Here is a 24756-nt window from a genome sequence, read left to right on the forward strand (position 1 = left end):
TTGGTTTATTGTTTTGTTTTTGGTTTTCAGTCCTGCTCCAGTTTTCATTGGAAATCAGTTAAAGCTAAATAATAGTATTTGTATAATGTATAATATGTATTTATTTTTCAGAATGTCCTTCTATTTTGCAGTATGATTTGCTGCTTGAAGCATCATATCTTCCTGAAGGTAGGCATTGTGAACAGATATTTAGGCCTATTAGAAAAATGATATAGTTTTTAAATCTACACATTCTTGAAATTAAAAATGACTTCCCACTGGAACGATTCAGAGTGGCGTCTGCATATGTAATTATTAAAAAAAAAATCTTTTTTGGTTCTAACATTTTTAATCCCTGATTTCTTCATAGTTTTCTCTCTCAGCACAGTGTGTAAAAGGATCCACTGTTTCTATATGTACAGTAACACTGCAGTGCAATAACTTGAGGTCAATCACATATAAACACATAAAAAACATATGTTTGTCTCACCTTTACAAAACTCTTGTACTGTATATTAAAGCAGTGTCATACCAGAAAATAATTTTTGATTGAAATATTTGCTTTGTATTTGTGTTATTCCTGTGAGATGTTTGTACATTTCTCTGTTGGCACAGGGGGACATTGCTAGCGCAGTTACAATAGAGTTTAAAGCCCTATTCGGATTGGATTAGTTTCTCAAGAGGGTGTCTTCATACACTTTTTTACACGTCTGCTCGGTGATAAAAACGTTTGCTCGTCTGGATAATAAAATCAGCACAGGAGGAGAGAGTTTCTACTGGGTTATATTTTCTTGGACGTTTGTGTCAAGCCATCATACGATACTGCTCTTTACAACACGCTGTCCAAGAAGTCAAAGGAACAAAGGAGTACAGAGGAGACGCTGGCGTTTATTTCAGTTGGGAGCAAACGAAATTTTCAACAACAATCTGAAAACACAATAAAACAATGATCACGTTATATGAGAAGCATCCATTTTTCTTTTCGTTCACTGGAAGGGTGTGTTATCTGGGAGAGGGTCACCTCTTACATGCTAGAAGAATAAATATGGCAAGCAGCAACAGTCAAATAGTGTTTTCTTTTTCCAACCTGAAGTAACATTTGTATTGAAAATCGCAAACATGTGTATCTTGGACTAAAAGGACCAGACGAGCACTGAGTTTGGAGAAGAGCAGTAGGTAATTTGACCGATAATGTTCTCACAGGAAGATAGAGAAAAACATCAACGTGGCCGATTTGGACGGAAATAAACTCATCGGGAAAAATCCAAAATTACCCCGGGATTGTAATCCTGTCTGAATAGTGCTTTTGATGAGAAAAACAAGCAACAAAAGTGTCTTTTTGTCTATGTTTATTTTTTTGACTACTCAGTACCATGACCTCTTTTCGTCAGTATTCTCTATAGATATTAATTCTGTAAATAGGACCTTCAGTACATTTACTTACAACAGAGAACATACATGGTACAGACAAAATAATTGAATTTTCCTGCTGTTCCCCAAACTGTTATCACAAAATTAAAGGCACACAATTGTATAAAATGTCTATGGATTTGGTAGCATTTATTTTTTTACTTGAACCAGAAGACCAAAACCTGTTCCAGCATGACACTACACCCTGTGCACAAAGCCAGCTCCATGAAGATATGCTTTACATGGGTTGTAGTCGAAAATCTTGAGTGGCCTGCTATAGAACTCTGGCCTCCAACCTATTGAGCTCCATTGGGATGAATGTAAACGCTGACTGCACCCCAGACCTCCTCACCTCACCTACATCAGTTCCTGACTTTACTAACAACCTTATGGCTGAATGAGCACAAATCTAAACAACTACATTCTGAAATAAGAAAATTGGAGATTATCATCACAGCAAATGGGAATGGGATGTTCAGGACGCACATGTGAATCTTATGTTCACGTGTCCACAGGACTTTTTTCCATATAGTGTAATAGTGTACATAACAAAATCTTCACTCCAAAATCAAGTAAAACATCTTCTCAGAAGAGTGAAGGTTTTTATTACAGCAAATAAGGATTTATTAGTGGAATAAGATGTTTGCAAAGCACACATTAATCTTATGGTCAGGTGTCCACAAACCTTTTTCTGTATAGTGTATGGAATGTTTTATTCTGTTCTATTTAGAAGTCCATAAGTTTATGCAGCATGTTTTGATATGCAAATGGACATAATGGTTCAGTGCTTATTCCAAATATTTCGTGATGGCTTTTTGGAGCATGCATTAGTTACTTTTCCTCAAAAGAATTGACAGCACTGGGTTCATCATGCAGCTTGTCAAGTTTGTTCCCTGAGTTTGAAAATTGATGAAGCATAAATGGTGAGCAAACAAGAAGTTCCAGTTTTTTTTACTTTGATCGTGAAGGATAATTGGTCTGCCTGATTTGCATGCAAGGGTGTTGATTGGATGCATGGCGTTTTGATTTCTTGAAATTTGGTCTTAATAAACTGTATCTGCACTGTTGTTATATATGTATTACAGAAATCCAGTTTTAAGTGAAATTTTATGCTGTGTAATGTATATTATGGGGGATTTTAAAAAATGCTATTTGAGTGCAGAGGGTTGGAGGAAATAAAGTGATGAACTGGGTGGTTAAGTTGCAGGTACGGTAGAGTGGTCTGGAAGGTAAAGTAGGGGGCAGCTTAGAGCAAAGGGTAAGTTAGAAAGGGCAAGGTATTGGTGAGGGTGGGACAGTTTAACCCAGACATGCCATGTTGACTAGGAAGCAGTTTAGAGAGCTGAGAGAATCCAGGGAAGTGCAGAGGGCAGTTTAATGAACAGGGGAGTTAAGATAGGGCTGTTTATAGTACGTAGGGAAACATAGCGAGGGGCGGCCAATATTGAGTAAGGGCAGTTTAAAACATGACTGTGTGAAGGGGCAGTTTAGAGAAAGCAGGGATTTAGAGCAGGGGCTGTGTGTGTGTGTGTGTGTGTGTGTGTGTGTGTGTGTGTGTGTGTGTGTGTGCACACGTTAAGTGAGGACAGTGGAGTAGGGAGCAGGGGACTGTGTGATGGAGCAGTTTGGAGAGGGTAGAGCAGTTGGAGCAGGTGGCAGATGTATGTTGGGGTAGTTCAGAGAGGGCAGGGGAGTTAGAGCAGGTGTGCTGTGTGGAGGGTTTGATTACAGAATGGGTGGGTAAGAGCGGGGGCTGTGTGGGGACTAGTTAAAGCAGATTGCTGTGTGATGGGGTGGTTAGAGCAGGGGCTGTGTGATGGGGTAATTAGAGCAGGGGTGTGTGATGGGGTAGTTAGAGCAGGGGTGTGTGATGGGGTAGGTAGAGCAGGGGCTGTGTGATGGGGTAGTTAGAGCAGCGGGATGTGATGGGGTAGTTAGAGCAGAGGGGTTTGATGGGGTAGTTAGAGCAGGGGCTGTGTGATGGGGTAGTAATAGCAGGGGCTGTGTGATGGGGTAGTTAGAGCAGGGGCTGTGTGTGGGGACTAGTTAGAGCAGGGGCTGTGTGATGGGGTAGTTACAGCAAAGTTGTGTGATGGGGTAGTTAGAGCAGGGGTGTGATGGGGTAGTTAGAGCAGGGGTGTGATGGGGTAGTTAGAGCAGGGGTGTGTGTGATGTGGTATTTAGAGCAGGTGGGGTGTGATGGGGTAGTTAGAGCAGGGGTGTGTGATGGGGTAGTTAGATCGGGGGTGATGGGGTAGTTAGAGCTGGTGGTGTCTGATGGGGTAGTTAGAGCAGGGGTGTGATGGGGTAGTTAGATCAGGGGTGAGATGGGGTAGTTAGAGCAGGTGGGGTGTGATGGGGTAGTTACAGCAAAGTTGTGTGATGGGGTAGTTAGAGCAGGAGCTGTGTGATGGGGTAGTTAGAGCAGGGGTGTGATGGGGTAGTTAGATCAGGGGGTGTGATGGGGTAGTTAGAGCAGGGGTGTGTGATGGGGTAGTTAGAGCAGGGGGTGTAATAGGGTAGTTAGAGCAGGAGCTGTGTGATGGGGTAGTTAGAGCAAGGGGATGTGATGGGGTAGTTAGATCGGGGTGTCATGGGGTAATTAGAGCAGGGGTGTGTGATGGGGTAGTTAGAGCATGGGGGTTTGATGGGGTAGTTAGAGCAGGGGTGTGTTTGATGGGGTAGTTAGAGCAGGTGGTGTGTGATGGGGTATTTAGAGCTGGGGGGTGATGGGGTCATTAGAGCAGGGGTGTGTGTGATGGGGTAGTTAGAGCAGGGGTGTGTGTGATGGGGTAGTTAGAGCAGGTGGTGTGTGATGGGGTAGTTAGAGCGGGGGTAGTTAGAGCAGGTGGTGTGTGATGGGGTAGTTAAAGTAGGGGGCGGGGGAGTGACGCGGAGCAGTGAGGAAGTCAGTTGAAGAGCGCTGGTTGGAGTTGGAGTTGTGGGAGTGAACGCGCGCCTTCACGCTGCTGCTGCTGCACTTTGCCGGATCTCTCGCTTTCCTCAGCAGATGTGTTTTCGCTTGTTGCTCGTCTGAGCGCTTTGAGGCTCCGCGCTCTGCTTTCAAACTTCTATTTTAGTCGCATGGCTTGTTAGTGCTTTATAAGACTAGTCGGATCCTCATGCGAGCCGCACTGACGCAGCCTGTTATTATCCGCTGGGGGAAATCCGATCTCTGCCTGCCCCGGGAGGGAAAAGTCTGCTCGGTGGTGAGAAATATTCAGTCAATGGTTAACTGAGTCACAGTGTCTACAAGCGACGCGTAAAACTCGCTGGTGTAATGTGATCTGAGACGCAGGAGGAGGCAACAGCTTGTTCGGCTTCAGTGGAGCTCCGAGCGCTGGAATAAGGACTCGGAGATGCGAGTGAGACCTCAGAAAACGAATGCGAGGATTTGATGGATGTCTGGATGTAAGAACACGGAGTGACTCGCAGACTGCAGCAACTTTTCTGTTTAGGAAATCGTGGAGGATATTTTTATTTATATCTAAAGGGATCATTCGTCTCCGCCACTCGGATGAGGCGTGCTGCTTCTGCAGGACGCGTCCGTTAGGAATCAGATCTGAGACGCGTGGATTCTTCACGCACGCGGAGCTCCATGTCTGCGCAACGACGCGACAATCCGGCGTGAGAGAAGTTCGGCTTGGGAAGTGCGCGAGCGCGTGGAACAATAAAGGGGGAGCCGCGACCGCAGGATCACGCAGCCGGTCATGGGATCGGAGGGCGAACGGGGACACGCGGGCGTCGCGCCGCTATGCAGGTCTGCTCGAGGTGGTACGAAGATGCCCGAGAACATGTCAGATACTGTGAGAAGTTACAGGAGAAGGAGAAAGTTGGCGTCGTGTACGAGGAGTTACTGGGCGCTCCTGTGCTTTCAGATCCACGTGTTGAAAGCCGTCGCGCAAGGTAAGGAAAAGATCGCGTGTTGCACAAAACGTGACAAAAACAAACCGTACAATCACCGTTCAGAGGGTTTTTGATGGATGAGTGAGCAGCGCCTCCCGTATGGATCCTACAGCCAATGAGCTGTGTGAGAAGGTCTGCTTGATTTCAATAAGAATGGAGATCTGATGTGTGTGTCTGCAGCCCTGAAGCATCTCAGCAACAATAAAAAGTCATGAAGGTCAAATTCTATCCTGGCCTGGTCCCAGATGGCACACTGGCTCCCCCACCCCCATCTCTGGGTTAGATTGAACAAAAAATGTGTTCCCTCTTTAGACTTTCTATTACAACTTCTCTTCAACACTCTCACTAAATGCTTCTTGGAAGTCTCCAGCAAGATTTACTTCAAAGTTTCCATCACAACTGTGCTTCATTTCGTGCTTCAGAGAGAAAAAAAAGCCCGATTTGATCCCGAGCAGCCACAGTGCCAAACCAGCTTAACACCCCCAGTGTTGCATTAACACATCCAGGGTTCATTAAAGACCTGAGGTTTTGCTTATTTAGGAGTTTTGAGATCAGTCGTGCATGATTATCGGAGGCAGGCTTCTTCTATTCGGCTGTAAAGAATCAAAACAGCACGGCCCATTAACCGGATTCCTTTTATATAATTCGCCTAATATTGTGCAGATTAGACTTAAAAGGGATAAACGAGGAGAAAAAAATGTGAGCTCCATTTCATGAATAGAAAAAGCGCATCCAGCGCATCCAGCTCCCAGCCAACTCCACCCACCAAATATGTATTTTGGTCTCTTGAGATGTCATAAAATTTGCATCTCTGAAGATCGGAGCAAATTAGTGTGAGTAGTTCTCCTTTTAGAGTCGACGCTCACGAAAGAAGAAGCCTCCACACTCAGCAGACGCAGGGATTAAACGTGCACGTTAGCATATATGCAGACTGTTGCTTCTTTATGCATATAATCGATGCAGCTGTACAGTAGGATTGCATTTGAACAGCATGGTTGTTAGTTTGTTCAGGTACCGCTTGACCCAGAATTCCTCTACTCCTCACACTATATGACATTTATAGCTTGCAACGTACGGTCTTGTCAGAGTAGAGGTGTTCATACTGCACAATCCAGCTGAGGCTCGTGAATTACACAGACATTCACCTTGAGGCATCGCTGACAAGCACCTGATCCCAAAATCCCATTGTCTCATGAGAATGATTGTGTAAACTGTTTATCAGTTGTTGTTGTTGTTGTTTTTTTTTATAGCTGAAAAAAAGGCAGTTGAACAACTTGTTGTGGCAGTTCCTTCTGCACGCATTTTTTCCCTAAACACAAAAGAAGATAACAGAAAAAAAACATGTGGGTTATATTAAAATGTTTTTTTTTAGTCAATGATTCTTCCAGAGTTTGCTTACCAGCTCCAATTTCTCATTTATAGCTCATTTATAAATTACATGTACTACAGGCACACGTTTTGTCCTTGGAAATCTCAAGGTGGCTGCAATTCTTCTCAATGTGGGTACGTTACTGTTCATAGAGGAACGTCAACACTGTATGTCACACATGTTTGGCGGTTGGTCACTTTACTAAACTTTCCTCAAGGTTTTTGTACTGGGAGAGTGTGAGTGAATGTGATATCTGGGCCGTTGTGTTATGGGCATGGACTTTGCCATTGTGTTATAACAAGAGACTGTGCCATTGTGTTATGGTTGTATTATGAGCAGTGACTTTGTTATAACACTTAAAATCTCAGCCTCCTCATCAGTATCTGTGTATCGCATCAATAAATACACATTTACTTACAATCACGCTTTGTTTACAAGTTCTTTTGGGGTGATATTTAGAAGCACGCTAATGTGGAACAAGTGATTCTGAATGTGTTATTCTTCAGTTTGAATGTGTTTAGTGGTACCCACGAATCTTACCCTAATATCAGTGCCAGTTATCAGCAAGCTAATTCTCTTTTTTTTTTTTATCTAAAATGATCAAAGGTTTAGGTTTTTAACAAACAGGACACCTTATCATTCTGTATATCCAGCTCTGGGTATCACTGTCATCTTTTTGGAGAACATTCTACATTTTTTAAGTATTAAATCCTTTTTCTTAAGTTGCTCTTGATGCCACAAAGCATCAGATTTGGAAACATGAAACTATAGAATAGCTTAGATAGAATGTTTGTTTGTGTTTTGATATGGTTCCTGTAGGTCATATTATACTGATACCGAATCCTGGAGGGTTGAGCTTCTTAAACATGGGCAGGAATCATTCAAATGTTGAACCTGCCTAACAGTTAGAGATCTAATCTTTAAGAAAACGGATCTACCGTCTTACCTTATGCACTCTATAAATAAGGCACGCATAAAATACAGTATCCCAAAAAAAGAAATGTTTGCTTCTTGCATTTCAGCAACCGTTTTAGTATCTTCTCAAGGGACAATACTATAGAAATGAAACTTGGATATGTTTGGGAGTAGTCAAGGCGCAGCTTGTATAGCAGTGTAGATTTAACGTACTCTAAAAAATAACAACATACAACCATTATTGTCTAAATAACTGGCAACATAAGTGATTTTGTGTGAGCACCACTGTTATCCAGCATTGCTTGAGTCCTCCTGGGCATGGGGTGTACTTACTTTTGTGCTGTACTGTACTAAATTCAAGATCGTATCAAATAAAAGAAGCCTTGATGTATAATTTTCTGTATAGAGTAAACAAGAAGAATGTACATTCCTGATTCTCTGTGACTTGAAGTCTGTTTATAATCTTAAGTAATAAGACCTGCTTCATGTACATTCCACCTGATTCCTTAATAAGTAATACTTTATTATAGTGTATAGTGGAATTGTTGTCAAAGTGCACGAAGGTATTCGAGGAATCTGATTTCTTCCTTTGTTTTTTTATTTCTCACTTGTTTGAGCCCACAGTGAATGCGTTCAACGCTCCAAAGTCTACAGTCAGATCAGCTGAGATTACTGATTAACTTTAAACACCCGGAACTATGCTTGAGATCCCCCCCGAAAGCAAATTCATAGGAAAATTCAGTTCGCCAAAATGTTCTCAGGTTCACAGTTTTCCATTTGTTCTCTTCCATAGTGCGGGGTTTGGTACGGAACCTATTTTTACTAGTATATTTATACACTTTCTAAAGGTTGAATGAGAATGGCATGTAAGCAGTGTCAGCCAATTCCCAAGTCCTGTGTCAAGGTCCTTTGATATCTGCAGAGCTCCCAGCGTTGTTCCTGCGATGGGGCCGGCTTGTATCGATCCGATGCGGGGAGCCAGAAGCGATATCAGCGCACATACTAGGATACGGTTGACATTTTAACCTTTCCCTTCCATATAATGTGGGAATAAATATGTATGACACACAGCATCATCCCATTCATGGGTTCAAGCTGTGATGTAGCACAAGTGTGTGCCAAGTGGTCATGAGCATGGATGGGTGCAGGATAAATCGGACGATTCTGAGAAATCGTATTCTTTCGAGAGTCAGAGACTTTCCAGATGTCAGGTGTTTATCGCTGTTTTAAATCGGAACGGGTCAGAGTTGTTTAATCTGCACAAAGCATAGCCGTGCTCCTTGACTAACAATGTCTGTGCTTGTAATAATAATGACTCATAATGTTTGTGCCTGTTCCACAGTTAAGTGCAGTTTTTTCCCCTCCATGTTATGTTGCTTTATTATGCTATTGCTTGTACATCACGGGCTGCCTGTGCCAGCAGACAAAGCCACACTGCTCATTCCTCGGTGTAAACCTTTGCATTTCATTGCCACACCATCTGTGCAATCAGTTCACTGCAGACGCTTCTCATTTTAGTGTTCTGTTTTATATATATATATATATATATATATATATATATATATATATATATATATATATATATATTTTTTTTTTTTTTCCCAAGAAACATTTGCCTGCATTGGAGGAGTTCAACACGAGACTTTTTTAATAGTCCGGAACACCTAGCAAATTGAAAAGTACAACCGCATGTAATTTCTTGATTGCCATTCTTTTGGGGGCATTGATTTGATAGACGAGTGTTTAAGCAGGACGCTTTAGAACCATAACCGATTGATTCGCATGGCCATAGAATGCACACGCAACCATCGATTTCACAAGAGCCACGTCGCAGTCCGGTCGAAGCTAGTAAATCATGACAATACTGAATTATGGCTTTCTGTTCACAAAAGTATGAGTGTTCAGAATATAAAAGAACGCCCAAGCTGGTTATTATCAGTTTCATTTTCCCTGTCTTAAAATGACTTGTCTTAACATTAATTGTAATATCAGAGATTGAAGGTTAATGAAATTATAAATTGTTGTCCCTCGGGTAAGCAATAAGGCTATTTGAATTTCTTAATTTTGTTGCGCGAAACTTTGATGGCGCTCGCAGCCAATTGTGGGCGACTGTAATTGCTGTGACCAGGGATTACACTTTTACGTTTGCCCCAGACTGTTGTTTAAATCATATGTCTAGATAAACACAGAAAAAGTTTGATGAAATTGCTATACCAAGTAATTAGATCTAGAAAAAAATGTAATAATAAAAGAAGCTTTTCTGTTAGAGAGTTTGGTAATAACCCAAGAGCACTTGTAAGATAATGCAAACCTATTACCTCCTGAAAGCTTCATTTCCGTTTTACAGATTGGTAGATAATAGGTTCAGCCCTTAACTGTCATCTCATCTGTCATGGGAAGTGGAAGCAAGAAATTCGTTCTGACATCAAAAATGTTAGCGGTTTTACATTGTAATGAAAAATGAGCGCCTATTGTTATCAAATAAGGGGCACGCCAAATTGTCATCATCGTATCTTTATGACAAATTGAGTGACTTCGAATGGAGTTGTGCTTGTCTTTTTAAAAACGTGAACGAAATGAACCGTTCAGTCAGGTTTACATGGTGCACTAGGATGCCTTTTCAGTTACTTAGCTTTAATACATCACCATCATTTGATATATTATTTTTATTATGTGGCTCATGTTTTTTAAATATTGTGTTATGATGCCTATATAAATACAGTGCCTGTCAAAATTTTGGAAACACATAGTCTGTAAGGTGTATTGTCTAGTCTTATGAGAGACACATGCATGTTTTGTTCATATGCCACCAAACTAGCTCATTTAACACTATGAAGATTTACTTGGACCAGATATATACAGAGGTTGAACTTTATTTCTATTAAAAAATCTTCCTATAACATAAATAACAGCTTTACCCGCTCTTGGCATCCGGACAGTTCGTTTCTCCAAACATTCAGCTGAAACACTTGTAAAACTTGCCAAAGTTATTCTTCGCTAGTTGGTTATTTTTTTTCTGACTTTATGATCCAATTCATCTTAAAAATGATAATTTTCATCCAGCTACAGTATTTACTCTTAAAAAAACATTTACAGAGCTTGGATGTACGATTCTAGTCATTGTCTTCTCGTGTTGTGAAGTTGGTTCCAGTTAGACGCAATCCAGATGGAAATGCATGGCGTCAAAGTATTGAATGGTAGCCATGTCGGTTCAATATTCCTTTCACTTGAAATAGTTCTCCAACCTTCCCTGCTTCGAGACAACCCCAACCAACATGGAGCTTCCACCCAAAACATAGAGCTAACCTATGTTTGACTGTGGGTATGAGGCAGGCTGGTAATATCTTTTCACCTGTTGTTCTGTTGGATAAAAAATCTTACATTTGGACTAATCTGTCTATAGAAGTCTCTTCCGGTCAATCGCTGTCTAATTCTTGTGCGTTTTCTTCTTCCATTTTCACCTAGTAAGGAAAATGCATATGTCTCTAAAAATGAAAGCCTGGGTGTTTCCAAACTTTTGACGGACATTGTATATCCATGTATTATTGTATATTGGCATGATAAAGTTCAGAAAAAGACAGAAAGCATAGTATTTTAAACTTTTTACCACAAAGTGTGTGGTATTATGCTATATATCATGGTACAAGACGTACGCCACGCTAGGTAATCAATATTACTATGCATAATCATGTGATACCCCATGATATAACCAATACAACTCAATATAACTCCATGTTAGAACAAATAATATTCTGCTGACTCCATAATGCATTAAATTCCATATTTATAACTAATATGAGTCCTCAACCTCCACATTCTATCCTAAGCTAAATCCAGTATTACTTTGCGTATCCAATGCTACACCCAGGCTTGTAACTGATACAATTATGCATTCTCTGTGCGATACCTTGTTCTAAAAAATATTATTTTGCATACTCCACCTTATACACATGCATTATACAACCCATACTGAAGCCCATCCTAGAACAAGTGTGGTTATAACTGATATTTGTACTGATCTCTGTTATACCTATGCTATTACTTTGTGTTTTCTATAATATTCTGTATATCATTCTAATACTTATTTGTCATAAGTGATACTCTACATACTCCCTGCTATATCACTTGTTATTACCCAAATCTGGGATAAGATTTAATGTGCAGAATCTAGTCTAGTATCTCAACGCCTGTGGAGAAATTGAAACCAAAGTAAGTTAGCTATACAACATATGACTAGCAGAGAATCTGCATTCACAAAATGCACAAAAATTGTAATGTTTTTTTTTCAGAATTTGTTTTGTACATAATTGTATGCTATGGGATACCAGGATTTTTGCGATGGCACAGAATCGAAAATTTCTTTTTTACCATAGTATTAGTAACAAGATAATAAGTTAATATTTGCCAGCTTATATTACTTCAAAGCATCATAATTGTTCCCAGCTGAATCATACAGGAGGTAGCAGATATACGTATTGGTCTCCCAAGCTCTGTATTACGCCATCCATCAGCTGAAACTATGATTTTGGGCCATATGTAAATGATCCTCTGTGTAATATGGTGATGTGGAATTCATGCTTCAGGCTGAGAATTTTGTCACCACTGAACTTCAAGATAAAAATAGCCAGACTTCAGGCTTGTTTTTGCCTGGTGCTTTGGTTTCATTTGCAATTTTGTCAGGAAGCTATGATATCTCAGCTTCCAACAAAGCTGATTTTCGGGAGTGGACCAGCAGAAATACATCACCAAAAACACACTAGTATTTGAATGCCAGCTTATATTTGACTTTTTTCTTCTTTCAAAAGGATCAAGCTTAAAATCATTTGTGAAAGCCTTAGAAAAAGATTCATGTGTGGTAGAAGAGGAATAATAAAACTGTAAACTATCGAGGGCAAGTCCTCAGGTCTAGAGTTTGCTAATGATGAAAAAAAGAAATTCACACACAAAATCATAAGTTCATTAATAAAGCCAGGATTTCTTTCAGTTTCATTTGACAGGGGTTTGGCATGCCTGTGTAGTTTTTGCCCACCATGTAGTGATTTCTATTCTCAAGGCAGAACACAGGAACACATAAATCATAGCAGCAATTTTATGCCAGGTTTTTCCATAAAGTGTGTTCGCCCACAGATATTGATCTCAAATGGCAAATCTCCCACATTTTTATCTTCTAGGCTTTCTTCTTCTATTATCTAGCATTTCATGGACACATCATATGAATGCTGAATATGATCATCAACAAATGGTTTATCATTTTCTGGAAGTAAAAGACTGTTTTTTTTCCCCCTTATGTTTTCTTCTATGCTTTGATCCCAATTGCAGTTTCACTAATATCAAATAGTCAAATGAAATGTGGATTCATGTGAAGCTCAGCATGAGAAACAGGGCTTGGTTTAGAACAAACATGCTTGCTATCTGTTGGAGTTTCTGTGTTGACTGTCCGGCCAGGAGGTCAGTGTGGAATCTAGCAGACACAGGAAACACCTGTTGAACTTCACTCCTGCTGCTCGGAGATGAGATGAAACAAAGTAATGCTTCCTTTTTTTCAAAATGTTTTTTCTTTTTTTTTTTTTTTTTTGCACCGGGATCACAATGAAAGCTCATTGACTTGCCTGAAAGATGGAATTACAGGAAAGCTTTATGAGCTCAGGCATTTTTACATTCCTATACGTGATGGAAAGGCCATAAATATTCCAAGTGCTTTGGTACAGGGGTAGAAAAAAACAAAACAATACACTCAGCATATTCTCTGCTCCTGGACCAGAGACTCTTTAATGTTTACTGCCGATGTTTAAATCTGACCCTGAGATGCTGGAAGCAATCTGCTACGTGTTCCTAATGAAGTGACGATGTCATTTACATCTCGACGTTCTCTCTTTTGCAAACACACGCTGCGCTTAGAATCCCAACAAGCATAGATTTGCACAAATGATCTGTGCCTACACGAACCTGCCGTCTAAAAAGCATTTTAAATGTGGAACCCACGCAAAGCCCCCAGTGAGCCATCCGTCTGAGTGACAGGACATGGTATTCTATGATTGTTGGAAAGCGAACAAGGTCGTCTCAAAATTAGCAGCTGGCATTGCTTTTGCTTAATGCATGTTTCTCTTCGACTCTCTTGAGAAATTAGTAATCTGAATGAGTGCTTGCTCTTTATCCTTTCGCAGTAAGTGGCTTTCTCCATGGAGTGAATTTTCTGTGATATATATTTTTTTGGGGGGGTGAAAGTTGCCCAACTCTATACAACAAAACTTTGAGTTTTCCCCCTTACTTTTACATACTTTTTCTTAAGCAGGAAGTTCTACAACATCAGTGTTGTACAGCGTACAGTGGAGGGGGCGGTACTGATGCATGAACTAACATAGGAGATACATACGAGGCATAAAGCTTTAGTGGTGTGTGATAGGTGCAGTGGGATTTCTCCGCTTTAGAAGGTTGGACTTTCTGCCGTTGAAGGTCGTGTTGTTGTTTTTTTGTCTTTTTTTGGACAAATGCATGTGGACACCTGTTCATTTTACAATTTATTTCAAAATCATGGGCATTCATTTGGAGTCGAGTGCTGTTATAAACAACCTTCACCGTTCTGGAAAGGTGTTCCACTAGATGTTGGAGCATGCCTGGGTGGATTTGTGATTATTCAGCCAGAAGAGCGGCAGGAGATCAGGCACTGATTTTGGGTGAGAAGGTTTGCTTTCTTTCTGTGTTCCAGTTCATTCCAGAGTTGTTCAGTGGGGTTGAGGTCAGCTGGGCAGGACATCAAGTTCTTTTAATGCAACCTTCTTAAGCATGTCTTCATTAATCTTATTTTGTGCATCATCATGATGGAGCAGGATTTGGCTAGACCCCAAAACCAAAAAAAAAAGAAATTTTACGTTAAAGCACACAAAGACATTCTAGACAATTGTGACTTTGTGGTAACAGTTTAAGAAAAAGCCACATATGGGTGTTATGGTGTCTAGAAGCTTCTGGCCATATTGTGTATTCTGTGGGTGTGGTAGAGGAAAAACCTTTGTATACTATAAAAGAGGAGCCAACTTGGGTCAGACAATTAACCATACTGAACAGTGAAGCTACACACTGAAAAAATCAACAAAGTTACCCAACCAGTGGCAAAAAGTCAGGATTAATCATTTCCTTCTTTGTGACTGTAAAGTTCTGGCTTTCGTCCGGGTTGTGAGCTAGAAACAAATATTTTGTCAAATTTGCCATCCGTGAAATTCCACAGCATCACTTATTCCACCAGTGCACACAGGCGGTGACTTCAGTAATGGTCTCTTGCCTGGAAAAATCTGCCTGCAGCAGGCCATTGGCCGTCAGTGCTTTATGAAAATGAGCCTGATGATGTGGTATGGTGTCGAGTTGGTGTGTATGTGCCGTGGGGGTTGCTCAGCTCCCCAGCAGCTGTTGTAGGTGCTTGGTTGAGCTGCAGCAGGTGGTTGATTTGTGACCACCATGCCAGGTCTAATAACCTAGACTGAGCCCCATGACATCAGGGGGGCATTTGGAGTCTGCTAGGGCAACAGTTCTCAGGTTTTTTTTGTTCTAGTGTCCAAAAAAATCCACAAAACACCACATGAATTCAGAACAGATTCATTGCACTGGGATGTGAAATCAATGTATTAGAAATCAATTACATTATATAAAGAAGTAGAGTACTATTTTGCAATTGAAGCATTTTATTGAAGACCCAAATCTGCATAACACAGTATAAAGTGAGGCAGTTTTGTCAATTAATAGAATGTCATATAATAATATCATATAATACAGTAATAACATTCGAATGCATTACAAAATCTAGTCTAGAGCGTCCTGTTATGCAGTTTATACCATTTTATCTGAAAACTCTGAGCAAAAGTGTTTGTAAAAAATTCTCAAAAATACCCTGAAACATCTGAAACTGCACTTCAGTGAAAAAAAACAAAAAACAAAAAAAAAACCCATAAGCTCTCGGCTGCATGATTTACGTCAGACGTTTATTTACTTTCCGTCTCTTTGAGTTGACGCCGTTGTGGGTGAACATTCCATCCTCTTTCAAAAAATGCGATCGGAAGGTTGAAAGTGAAATTTATCTCAGTCGGCACTATCAAAACCGGATAGCAGGTGCAACGACAAGGGCACGCCACCATTTAGTTTGTATTGAGCTGAATGGGTCACTTAGACTCGATCTAAGAATGACTAAAAATACATCATCGTATTTTTTACTATGTTTGTATACTCAGTGTGCACTACAACACAGCTAATTTTAAATGTAGCCACTTAGGAAAGTGTTTCAGCTAAACAAAATAACATCTCAGTTTTTGACTGTTGAAGGAATGGCAAAAAATGTACAAATAAAATTTTTGCTAATGTATTCAGGTTACTATGAAACTAGCCTCAAAAGCAAGATTCAGATTAAAGTGAAGTCAGGCAGGATTCTAACTATAATTACAAAACAAACAAAAACAAGCTTTGGTAGTAGGTGATTGTGATTTCCGGCATCAAAATGTCATTCGAAAATTACAAACTCTGTCTATGCTTCATGGACTCCTGGGGGAAAGCATGTGTTAAGGAGTATGCTTCAGCATTGTGATTTATTTGCAAAATGGGCTTCCAGACTGCGAGAGCCGCCGCCACATACGCCCAGTTTGCTCACACACAGGGGTGTGAAAATTGGTACACTCATATCTCTTTTATTCAAGTAATGCTGACAAGCTCCTGTTCGAACCCTGTTTTAGAAAAAAAAAATGGCCTGCCAAATACTACGTTTCAAATGGCACAGTAATCTGTTCTTCTCTCAAACCTGCTCTTTTCTTTTCATAAAACAAATGCCAATGGATTAATGCTTAAGGGGGGCAATATATATTTCTCAGACAGATTTTTTATTTTTTTTCGGCGAACAGCTTCGAGTTTAATGGTACAGAATGGTGAGGTATTGCACACGGAGCTGTTTTTCATTCTATGGCTCATCTGTATGTTCGCTCTTATTGGCAGGACCATGATGATCAGCTTAATCACGTCTATCGGAGAATGTAAATGTATTCTCTTCATTTGAGACAAATAGCAAGGGCATTTTATTTCTTGTTCTGCCTTACTGCCTATATGCTTAATCAAGCCTTTTTTTGTATTGGCTGTCAGATATATGTAGCAGAAGACACAGAAGTGTGGTCTTTGCACCGTTCTCGTGTGCTAGGCAGGGATTAGAGGCAAACGTCTATGTTTGCTTAGCAGGGGAACGCTCAATTGTCTGCTACAGTCACCATGCATTGTGCCTTGACGATGATAAGCTTCTGTAGGAATGCGATTGAGCCGATAACTGTAATTCTGAGAGATTCTAACACAGTGCACAACATGTGGTTGGGGATGCAGGCTTGAACATTTATTGTGATACATTATCAGATGATTTAAATGAGCAGCAGCACTCGCTTTCCCTCTCTCTCAGCAGATTTGACCAGCTATGCTTCTCCACTTATCAGCGAGGCAGTAGCAGTTTTCTATGCGGGAGAAAAGGTTGGGAATAAAATTGTCTGCACAATGAAAGCAGCAGTGAACAAAGCCGGACAAAACAACAACAACAACAACATTGTCATCACCATTAAGAACAACATGAACAACAAATATTTTGCAACCTTTGAATAGGTTTTATCAATGAAAAAAAAAATACAAAGTTTGAAGACAATTCTACACTGCATAATTATGTATAATGTTAATTATGTTTACACTGCATTTACATTACAGACATTATGAGGGAAAAAAAACCTGTTTTCAGTTCATCATAAAAAATATAAAAAAATCAATTTTAAAAGGAATTCTTAAAAACAAAAAAGAAATCAAAAATGTGACTGAAAACATGTCATAAATAATTACAAATAGAATAAAAAATACTACTTAGGATACTATTCAAATAATAAATCTGAAAAAGATATTATGATAAATAAGAAAAGCACATTCTGATATCATTATGTCAATGTTGTTTTTCTTTAAAGAAATGAGTTAAATGCAAAATTTTAAATCTTGCTTTAAGACTTATAAATCAAAGGAGGGCTCTTGTATATTATATGGACAAAAGTATTGGGACACCTGACTTTCTTCAGCTATATGTGGTTCTTGACCCCAAAGTGTTGCCACAAAGTTGGAGGCACACAATTGTTTAGGAATCGCATAACATTTTCCCAACACTTGAAGTAGGAGACCGAAAAACATGTTTTAGAATGACAACGTTTACATGGATTATGGTTTACATGGATACAAGATCTTGAGTGGCCTGCTATAGAGCTCTCAACACTATTAAACACCTTTGGGATGAATTGGAACGCTGCTTGCACCCCAGACCTTCTCACCCTGCATCAGTACCTGACTTTGCTAACACTCTTGTGGCTAAATAAACACAAATCTTCACAAGCACACTCCAAAATCTAGTGGAACATCTTTCCAGGAGCATAAGATTATTATAACAGCAAATGTTGTTCAAAAAGCACACATAAATCTAACCGTCAGGTGTCAACATTTTTGTCCATATAGTGTATATTATCCTATACAATTTTACACTACACTGCCTCTGTTTACAGCGTATTTTAGCGACTTGTGCAAAAGCACAGATTAGTTGTTGTGTAATCAGCAAAATGGAAATTCCTCTAATGACTGGTGAGCTAATATGCGGCCGAGGAAGAAACACATCACGGCTAATATGGTTGCCTCACATTTGCATTAAGGTAAACGGCTGGCATTCACCTAAAATTACAAGGTCAATTAAACTCCATGGACAAACTGATTATGGCTAAGTAATGTAATTAATGATAAATGGGAGGGAGAGCAGTGTGGTTTGATCAGAGAGAGAGAAGCAGGTGCTGGAGACAACTGTAACTGGAAAAACTTCAGGGCCATGAACAAGGGCAAAGGAACAGCTATTTCCTCTTATTATCCGGCCTTAATGGTGCCGTTGTTGTCAGGGGTAATGCCTCCCACCTCGATGACATTGCGTTTATCTCGCTTTTTCAGGTGATCCTGCGGTTCATGTCCGCTTTCGGTCTAATTCCGCCGTCATGTTTGTCTCGTGCTCTTTTTTCCCCCCTCTTTTTCATTCCCTGTGCATGTGGGTTGATTCAACCTGTGGTTCAGACAATGAAGCTGGTGTGAAAGTGTGAAAGACTGTATTCTTTTTGCAGCCGTAGGAGATGACCTTGAGCTCCAGCTATACTAAAAGTGCAATAGGAAATCGTGAAAAGTATAATTAGAAAGGAACGGCAGTGTGCTGTGCAACAAGCAGCAGCGAAGCGGTTATGGCCTCTGTTTCAAATTAGTTGGCCTTTTATTTTTCTTCCCGAAACCTCTTCTGGTTTTGATAGAAGATGAAGGAGTTTATCATTGACAGGCAGCCCTTCCTTCAAAGTTTAATTGAAGAGCGTCATGCTCTGGAGCCGCTGTGTCGTCAGTTCTGAGAGGCGAGCCAAGATTGATGTGTGAGTGATAAGCAGACAGGCCCACTCTCATCCTCAGACTAATACAAATAGCTTTAGTCTAGATGTAAGGTAAATGCGCTACACAAAAAAATCGAACGCTTTCATCACCAATGTAATAGAAGTGCTCCCGGTAATCAGGCATCTCCCTGGTTGTTCCGTTTCACGACCCTGAAAATGTAATACCTGTCTACGTGCACTTTTCCGTGTGAAAGTGTGCGTCCTCGCTCGACCTCTCACTAATAGTTTCCGTTTTTGCTGTGATTGTACCCTGCTTCTATTGCTTTTTTCCGATTAGGTTTGTGAACGATGCGCTGTCTCTTTGGAAAACTCTGTAGGAAAAAAAAACTCCTGGTTAATCCCGACCTCTTATTCAGACCATGTGTAACGGCTGTAATAATGACAGTAAGATATGAGCTCTGAGAGATGGGCGAGCTTGGAAGGGAGGTAACGCTGCGATGGGTGTCAGAGTTTATCTGATGGAAGTGGAGCAGGCAGCGAGTTATGGGCCTAGGAGAGCTGAGTGATGAAAAGGAGAGAACGTGTAGAATGTGAGAGGTGACATGTTTGATAACCTATAAATAATGTTTCTAAGAGTGGGAGGTGTGTGAGAGTGAGGGAGGGAGGGAGGGAGGGAGGAGGGAGGAGAAAGGGAGGGAGGGAAAGAGACTAAAGCAGAGGTCCCAGAATAGTGAGGAACTTCAGGGCCACATTTATCTCAGTTTACACTGCTTCTCCAAAAGCCCACTAGGTTTGCCTCTCATGGGAAACCAACCACTGACTGATCTCCTCCAGCTGTTGCACGGAGGATCTAAAGCATAGTCAAGGAGACATATGGTGTCATTTCCTTTACTGGGCACGGTTTTAAATTTAGCTCCGCAAAAACCTGATGTAATTCAGGGAACCTGAACCAACGTGCCGGCAGCAGCCAGTTATGCGACTGAGGTAGAGATTTGGATTGGCAGTACTTTACTAAAAGTAATCATATCCAGGGCCAAAGGTTTGTGTAGTTTGAGCGTGTGGCTTATTATAGGGTTTTGCCCTGTGGACATGATGTGTGTGCACTACTTGGCGCGAAAAGAAATTACACGTCTGAATGAAATGGCAACATCAACACATTACGGAAAGGAACTGTTGCAATTAAAGTGGGGGATGTGCGTTTGACTGTGTGTGTGTGTGGGTTTGAGAAGAGCTTTGGAGAAGAACAGACATATATAAGCACTTTCAGCCAATGAGAAAGCCAAAGAGAACCCGAGTGGAGAATCTGATGGACTCCAGCACGAACAGTTTATACTCCACTGAAATAGCTCTTTTATGGATTTACAAATTGCTGTTTTATGGCTTACAATCCCTCTGGCTATTTTTATTTATTTATTTGTTTGTTTGTTTTTTTTAGCTTATGCAAGCTCTCGAGCCTAACATTTACATGCTCAGCTCGATCCGTCATGGTTCAACTCCGTAATTATGTTCGGTGCTTTATTACGGTGCTGCTCTCATTAGTGGAATCAAGTTGCATCATACAGATCTACAATAAATAGCTGTGCGCACTTCAGTTGGTTATAGGCCAAACACTGCACCATAGATTTTAAGAGTATTGTACTGCAAATATTTTATCAGCGCTTTCTCTCTCTCCTTCTTTAGTAAATTGAAACTCTAGCAACAGAATGACCTATTCGAACCGGACTAATTTTACATGCGGCGCTAGGCTAATGTAATTATTATTCTGGGATTTTAGTCGTCTGCAGATGTGACGCATCAGTAATTTTTTTTTTCTTTCTAATGGACTATATGTGCACACGCCCGGAAAGATAATGCCATATATTACCTTCTATAAAATGACCAGTAGAAAAACAGCTCGGTAATAGATACAGCGTCTGTTAAAGTGTCCATTATATCCTGTGGGAAAAGGGTTTTTGTGCTTTTTCTTCAATCCGTGAAATGCTCTTTTCTATCGCCTCCTGCCAAAACTTAAAATTAAACCAGTATTGGCCAGAGTTTAAAATTCAGAACAATAAAATATAGATGACATTTTTAAAGGAGTTGTCAGGATAGCATCTGGGGGTTTGAGGCAAATTCCTAGCACAGGTACAGCTTACAGAGGATACATGCTATGCTTATGTGACCTTCGGTTATATGGAATGACTTTGCATGCTGTTGCAGTATTGTTTCCCTTCACTGGAACTACACATGCTCCAGCATGACAGCCCCCTGTGCACTAAACATACTACATGAAGACAAGATTGGAGTTGAAGAACTGAACTGAACTCACTAATGCTCTTGTAGCTGAATGCTCACAAATTTCCACACAAATTTCTTGGAAAGCCCACTCAGAAGAGTGTAGCTTATCATAACAGCAACTGGGAATTATTTGGAACAGGAAATTCAACAGTCACAGGAACAAAGAAGTAAAATAAACAAGTGCACAAATATTTGTTCACATTGTGTGCGTCCAGAAATATTTCTCACAGCAGTATCTCTGAAATGCTTCACTAACCACATTGCGCCATATGCGTGTGTTTATTCTAGTTGTTGAGTCTTTGCTGTGGGTATTGTCTACAATCTGGTTACAGTCAAGCAGTTCCAGGGACACGGCAGCCTTTATAAACGGCCAACGGTGAAATTCCACATGTAGCTGGCCATTGCATCATTTGCACTCATCAGATGCATCGACTTGTCTATTTCCGCTGACAAACCCAAGGCGACTCGAGACGTTTCAAGAGATATGATTTGACATGTTCCAGTGAGGTTAATTTGCTTCCTTGATCATCATTATCACTGGTCATAATTAACACAGCAGCTCTAGGTTAAACACATACGCCCACCAGCGCTGAGATATCAAAGATCAGCCTTCTTTCTAGCTTTGCCTCTAAAGCCTTCGTGTTTACACTAGCTTCAGTAAATGTTCTTGAAGATTAATTTATCAAATACTTGAGTTCTTTTTGGGCGTGTGGAACCCTGCAGTAACATTCCAACACTTCAGATTCTAGTGCAGTGACATTGGTTGTTTGTCCCATGGGCACCGAGTCTAAAAGTAGACTGTAATTGAAAGGATGTCTACAACCTTGCCTTTGGCCAGCTCAAGTGCATTATGTCAAAGCCCAAGTGCCTTCTGAATGGTGTAATTAATCTGCTTCTACAGAAACCTGTTTATTTCATTCCCTTCTCATTCTCATCTTCATAATGGAAGCAGGCACATAAACAGAAAGGAGCTTTTTGAAGACCGGGTTCTGCGCTCACAGTTTTTTTTAGTACTTTCATCATTCTGCTCCTGAATTAATCTCGTCAATAATTAATCAGTGTAAAAATCTATAATATATCCATAGAATCATTCTTTATATTGCTCAGACTCTGCAGATGCTTAAACGCTTCATGGGTGCTGAATTATGAATAACTCATAATTATATTATTATATATTTTAGTATCTTATTTCCACTCGAGTTGTTCCCAAGATTTACTATAATCCCAACCAGGATAAAACTAGTTAATGGAGATGGTGGAATGGACATATTTTAGTATCTGTCACACTGGTTTCATTGTAAATAATGTCTACAGTTTATTGCTTTGAAAATATAGCTGCTTTAAAGCCAGCAGCGGCTTTTGAATGTGAATGTGAGATTTTGGTGTGGCATGATGGCACAGTCTCAAAAGGAAAAAATGAAGAAGAATATTTTGAAACTAGAGGCTACTATTTAGTGGATTTCTAGATTAAGAATGTAATATGTACACCTTTGTATAACTAGGTTTGATAAAGCATGTAGTTTCCTGTTACTTTGTGTCTAAGTGCATATACAAGAGCATTTGGAAATAAAAAAAAAAAAAACCTTTTTCTGAGCAATCTCTTTCCCATATATTTGCAATATATCTTACAGTAGTAGTGGTTCTGCAAAATATAGATATAATGTCTGCACTTACATTTTGTTTTTGTTTGCAGAAATCAATTAAATTCTGTTTGCTGTGTAGCAAGATCTTGTTGGACATGAAGTGTTGTTAAACAAGGCTAATTTTGTTGAATATAAAAAAAAAACAGCAAGTATGGATTCCTGCTTTAGTATCCCCTAGTTAGCACTTGTTGCAATTCCTATTTTGACCAATAATAATAAAAGTAATTTAATAATAGCTTAGGGAGGTACATGCAGCATGCTCGCTGCCCCTCGTCCTTAAAACATGGAGAGAGAGAGGCAAGCAGCTCAATAAAACTTTAGCTTATAATTGTTTATAATCAATTGTTATATAAATCATTTTAGAAATGATTGGTCAATTAAAAGAGGTTGTGTTAACGTTGGTAGTAAAATGGCATTTAAGCTGGAAGTTGTAAATGAGGACAACATTTGTTGAACAGCTGTCCAAGCTGCTCATATGTACTGTACAAGCCACCACTGTGCAGTGCACATGTGACTAGTCTTTTTTTTCCAAGTTAGAACTAAATATAGTCAGTGCATCATAAGTCATGCCAAGTGATCACAAAGTTAATCTCTTCAGTGTAACAAAAAAAAAGAAAATTTTTTTTTAGCGTGAACATAGTTATTTTAGTAGTGTCATTTAATAGATTTCTCTCTCTCTCTCTCTCTCTCAGAAAGGCCTGTATCGAAAGCCCTGTACTGGGAAAAAAAGAAATATGCAAATATATATATATTAGAGGTGTAATGGAACACTTATTTATACCGAAATTTGTTTTGTTTTGTTTTTGGTACACCTATGTACCGAATGCAATCCTTTTCACATGCTGAAAAATTGTTAAAATCTGGGTTCCCATTGTACAAAAAGGTTGAACTGCCTTGCCCTTTGAGCGCATTTAAAAATAAAAATAAATTTTTTAACTTGAAAACATAAACCACAATGGAAGGGGTATAAAATTAAGGTCCCTCTGTACCGGAAATTAGATTCGTTTTGCGCATGCATGAAAAACACTAAAGAATCAATAGCGCTAGCTTTTGCTGCTAAACAAGAAGTGGCTAATGACCTATGCTAGGGCCAGGGATTCAAGATTCAAGATTTTTCTTTTTTTCAACTTTTCATTTCACTGCAAGTTGTATCCTGGCCACTTCCTGGTTATCGCCTAGTGTGTCTAGCACTATTGCTGCTGCTGGTATTGGGGAGCTGCGGTTCATTGAGAGGAACAGGGATAACAACATGTACTGTGCCATTTTGAAGCAGAACATGGTGCCCTCCCCTCAGAAACTGGGCAAATGGCAGTTTTCCAACATGATAACGACCCCAGACACACCTCCAAGATGACTACTGCCTTGCTGAAGGTGATGGAGTGGCCAAGAATGTCTCCAGACTCTAGAATGTCTCAAGCAGAAGGTAGATAAGTGCCATGTGTCTAAGATCTAGCAGCTTCCTGATTTCATTATGGATGAGTGGAAGAGGATCTCAGCAACAACATGTGCAGCTTTTTTAATTCCATGGCCAGGAGGATTAAGGCAGTGCTGGATAACAATTGTGCTCACACAAAATATTGACACTTTGGACACCGTTTTGACATGTCATTTACTCACTTTTTTGCCAGGTATTTAGATAATAATAGCTGTATGTTGAGTTATTTTTAGATAACAGTAAATCTGTACTGCTATACAAGCTGTACATTGACTACTTTAAAATTTACTAAAAAAGTTTTAGTTGTCTAGTATTTTTCACTTGAGCAGATATAATAAAATGATAGTTGAAATGTGAAGGGTGGACTCACTTTTGTGAGGTACTGCAGATACCTGATTTACCCGATCTTTCCTGTGGATCATTCCTGAACTG

At 40.0% G+C, this 24756-nt stretch overlaps 1 protein-coding gene across 3 annotated transcripts in view; it reads left to right on the forward strand.

Annotated features, from left to right (window-relative positions):
• The first annotated feature begins 4330 nt into the window (after nt 1-4330).
• Nucleotides 4331-24756, forward strand: part of sdk1a (sidekick cell adhesion molecule 1a) — a 235178-nt gene continuing 214752 nt past the window's right edge. For all 3 annotated transcript variants that reach the window (XM_046834551.1, XM_046834552.1, XM_046834553.1), the window contains exon 1: nt 4331-5295. In XM_046834551.1, the coding sequence (XP_046690507.1) occupies nt 5100-5295 (196 nt within the window). In that variant the 5' untranslated portion in view covers nt 4331-5099. The remainder of the gene's footprint in view (nt 5296-24756) is intronic.

This window comes from Silurus meridionalis, chromosome 22, assembly GCF_014805685.1.
Source record: "Silurus meridionalis isolate SWU-2019-XX chromosome 22, ASM1480568v1, whole genome shotgun sequence".
Classification (NCBI taxonomy): Eukaryota; Metazoa; Chordata; class Actinopteri; order Siluriformes; family Siluridae; genus Silurus; species Silurus meridionalis.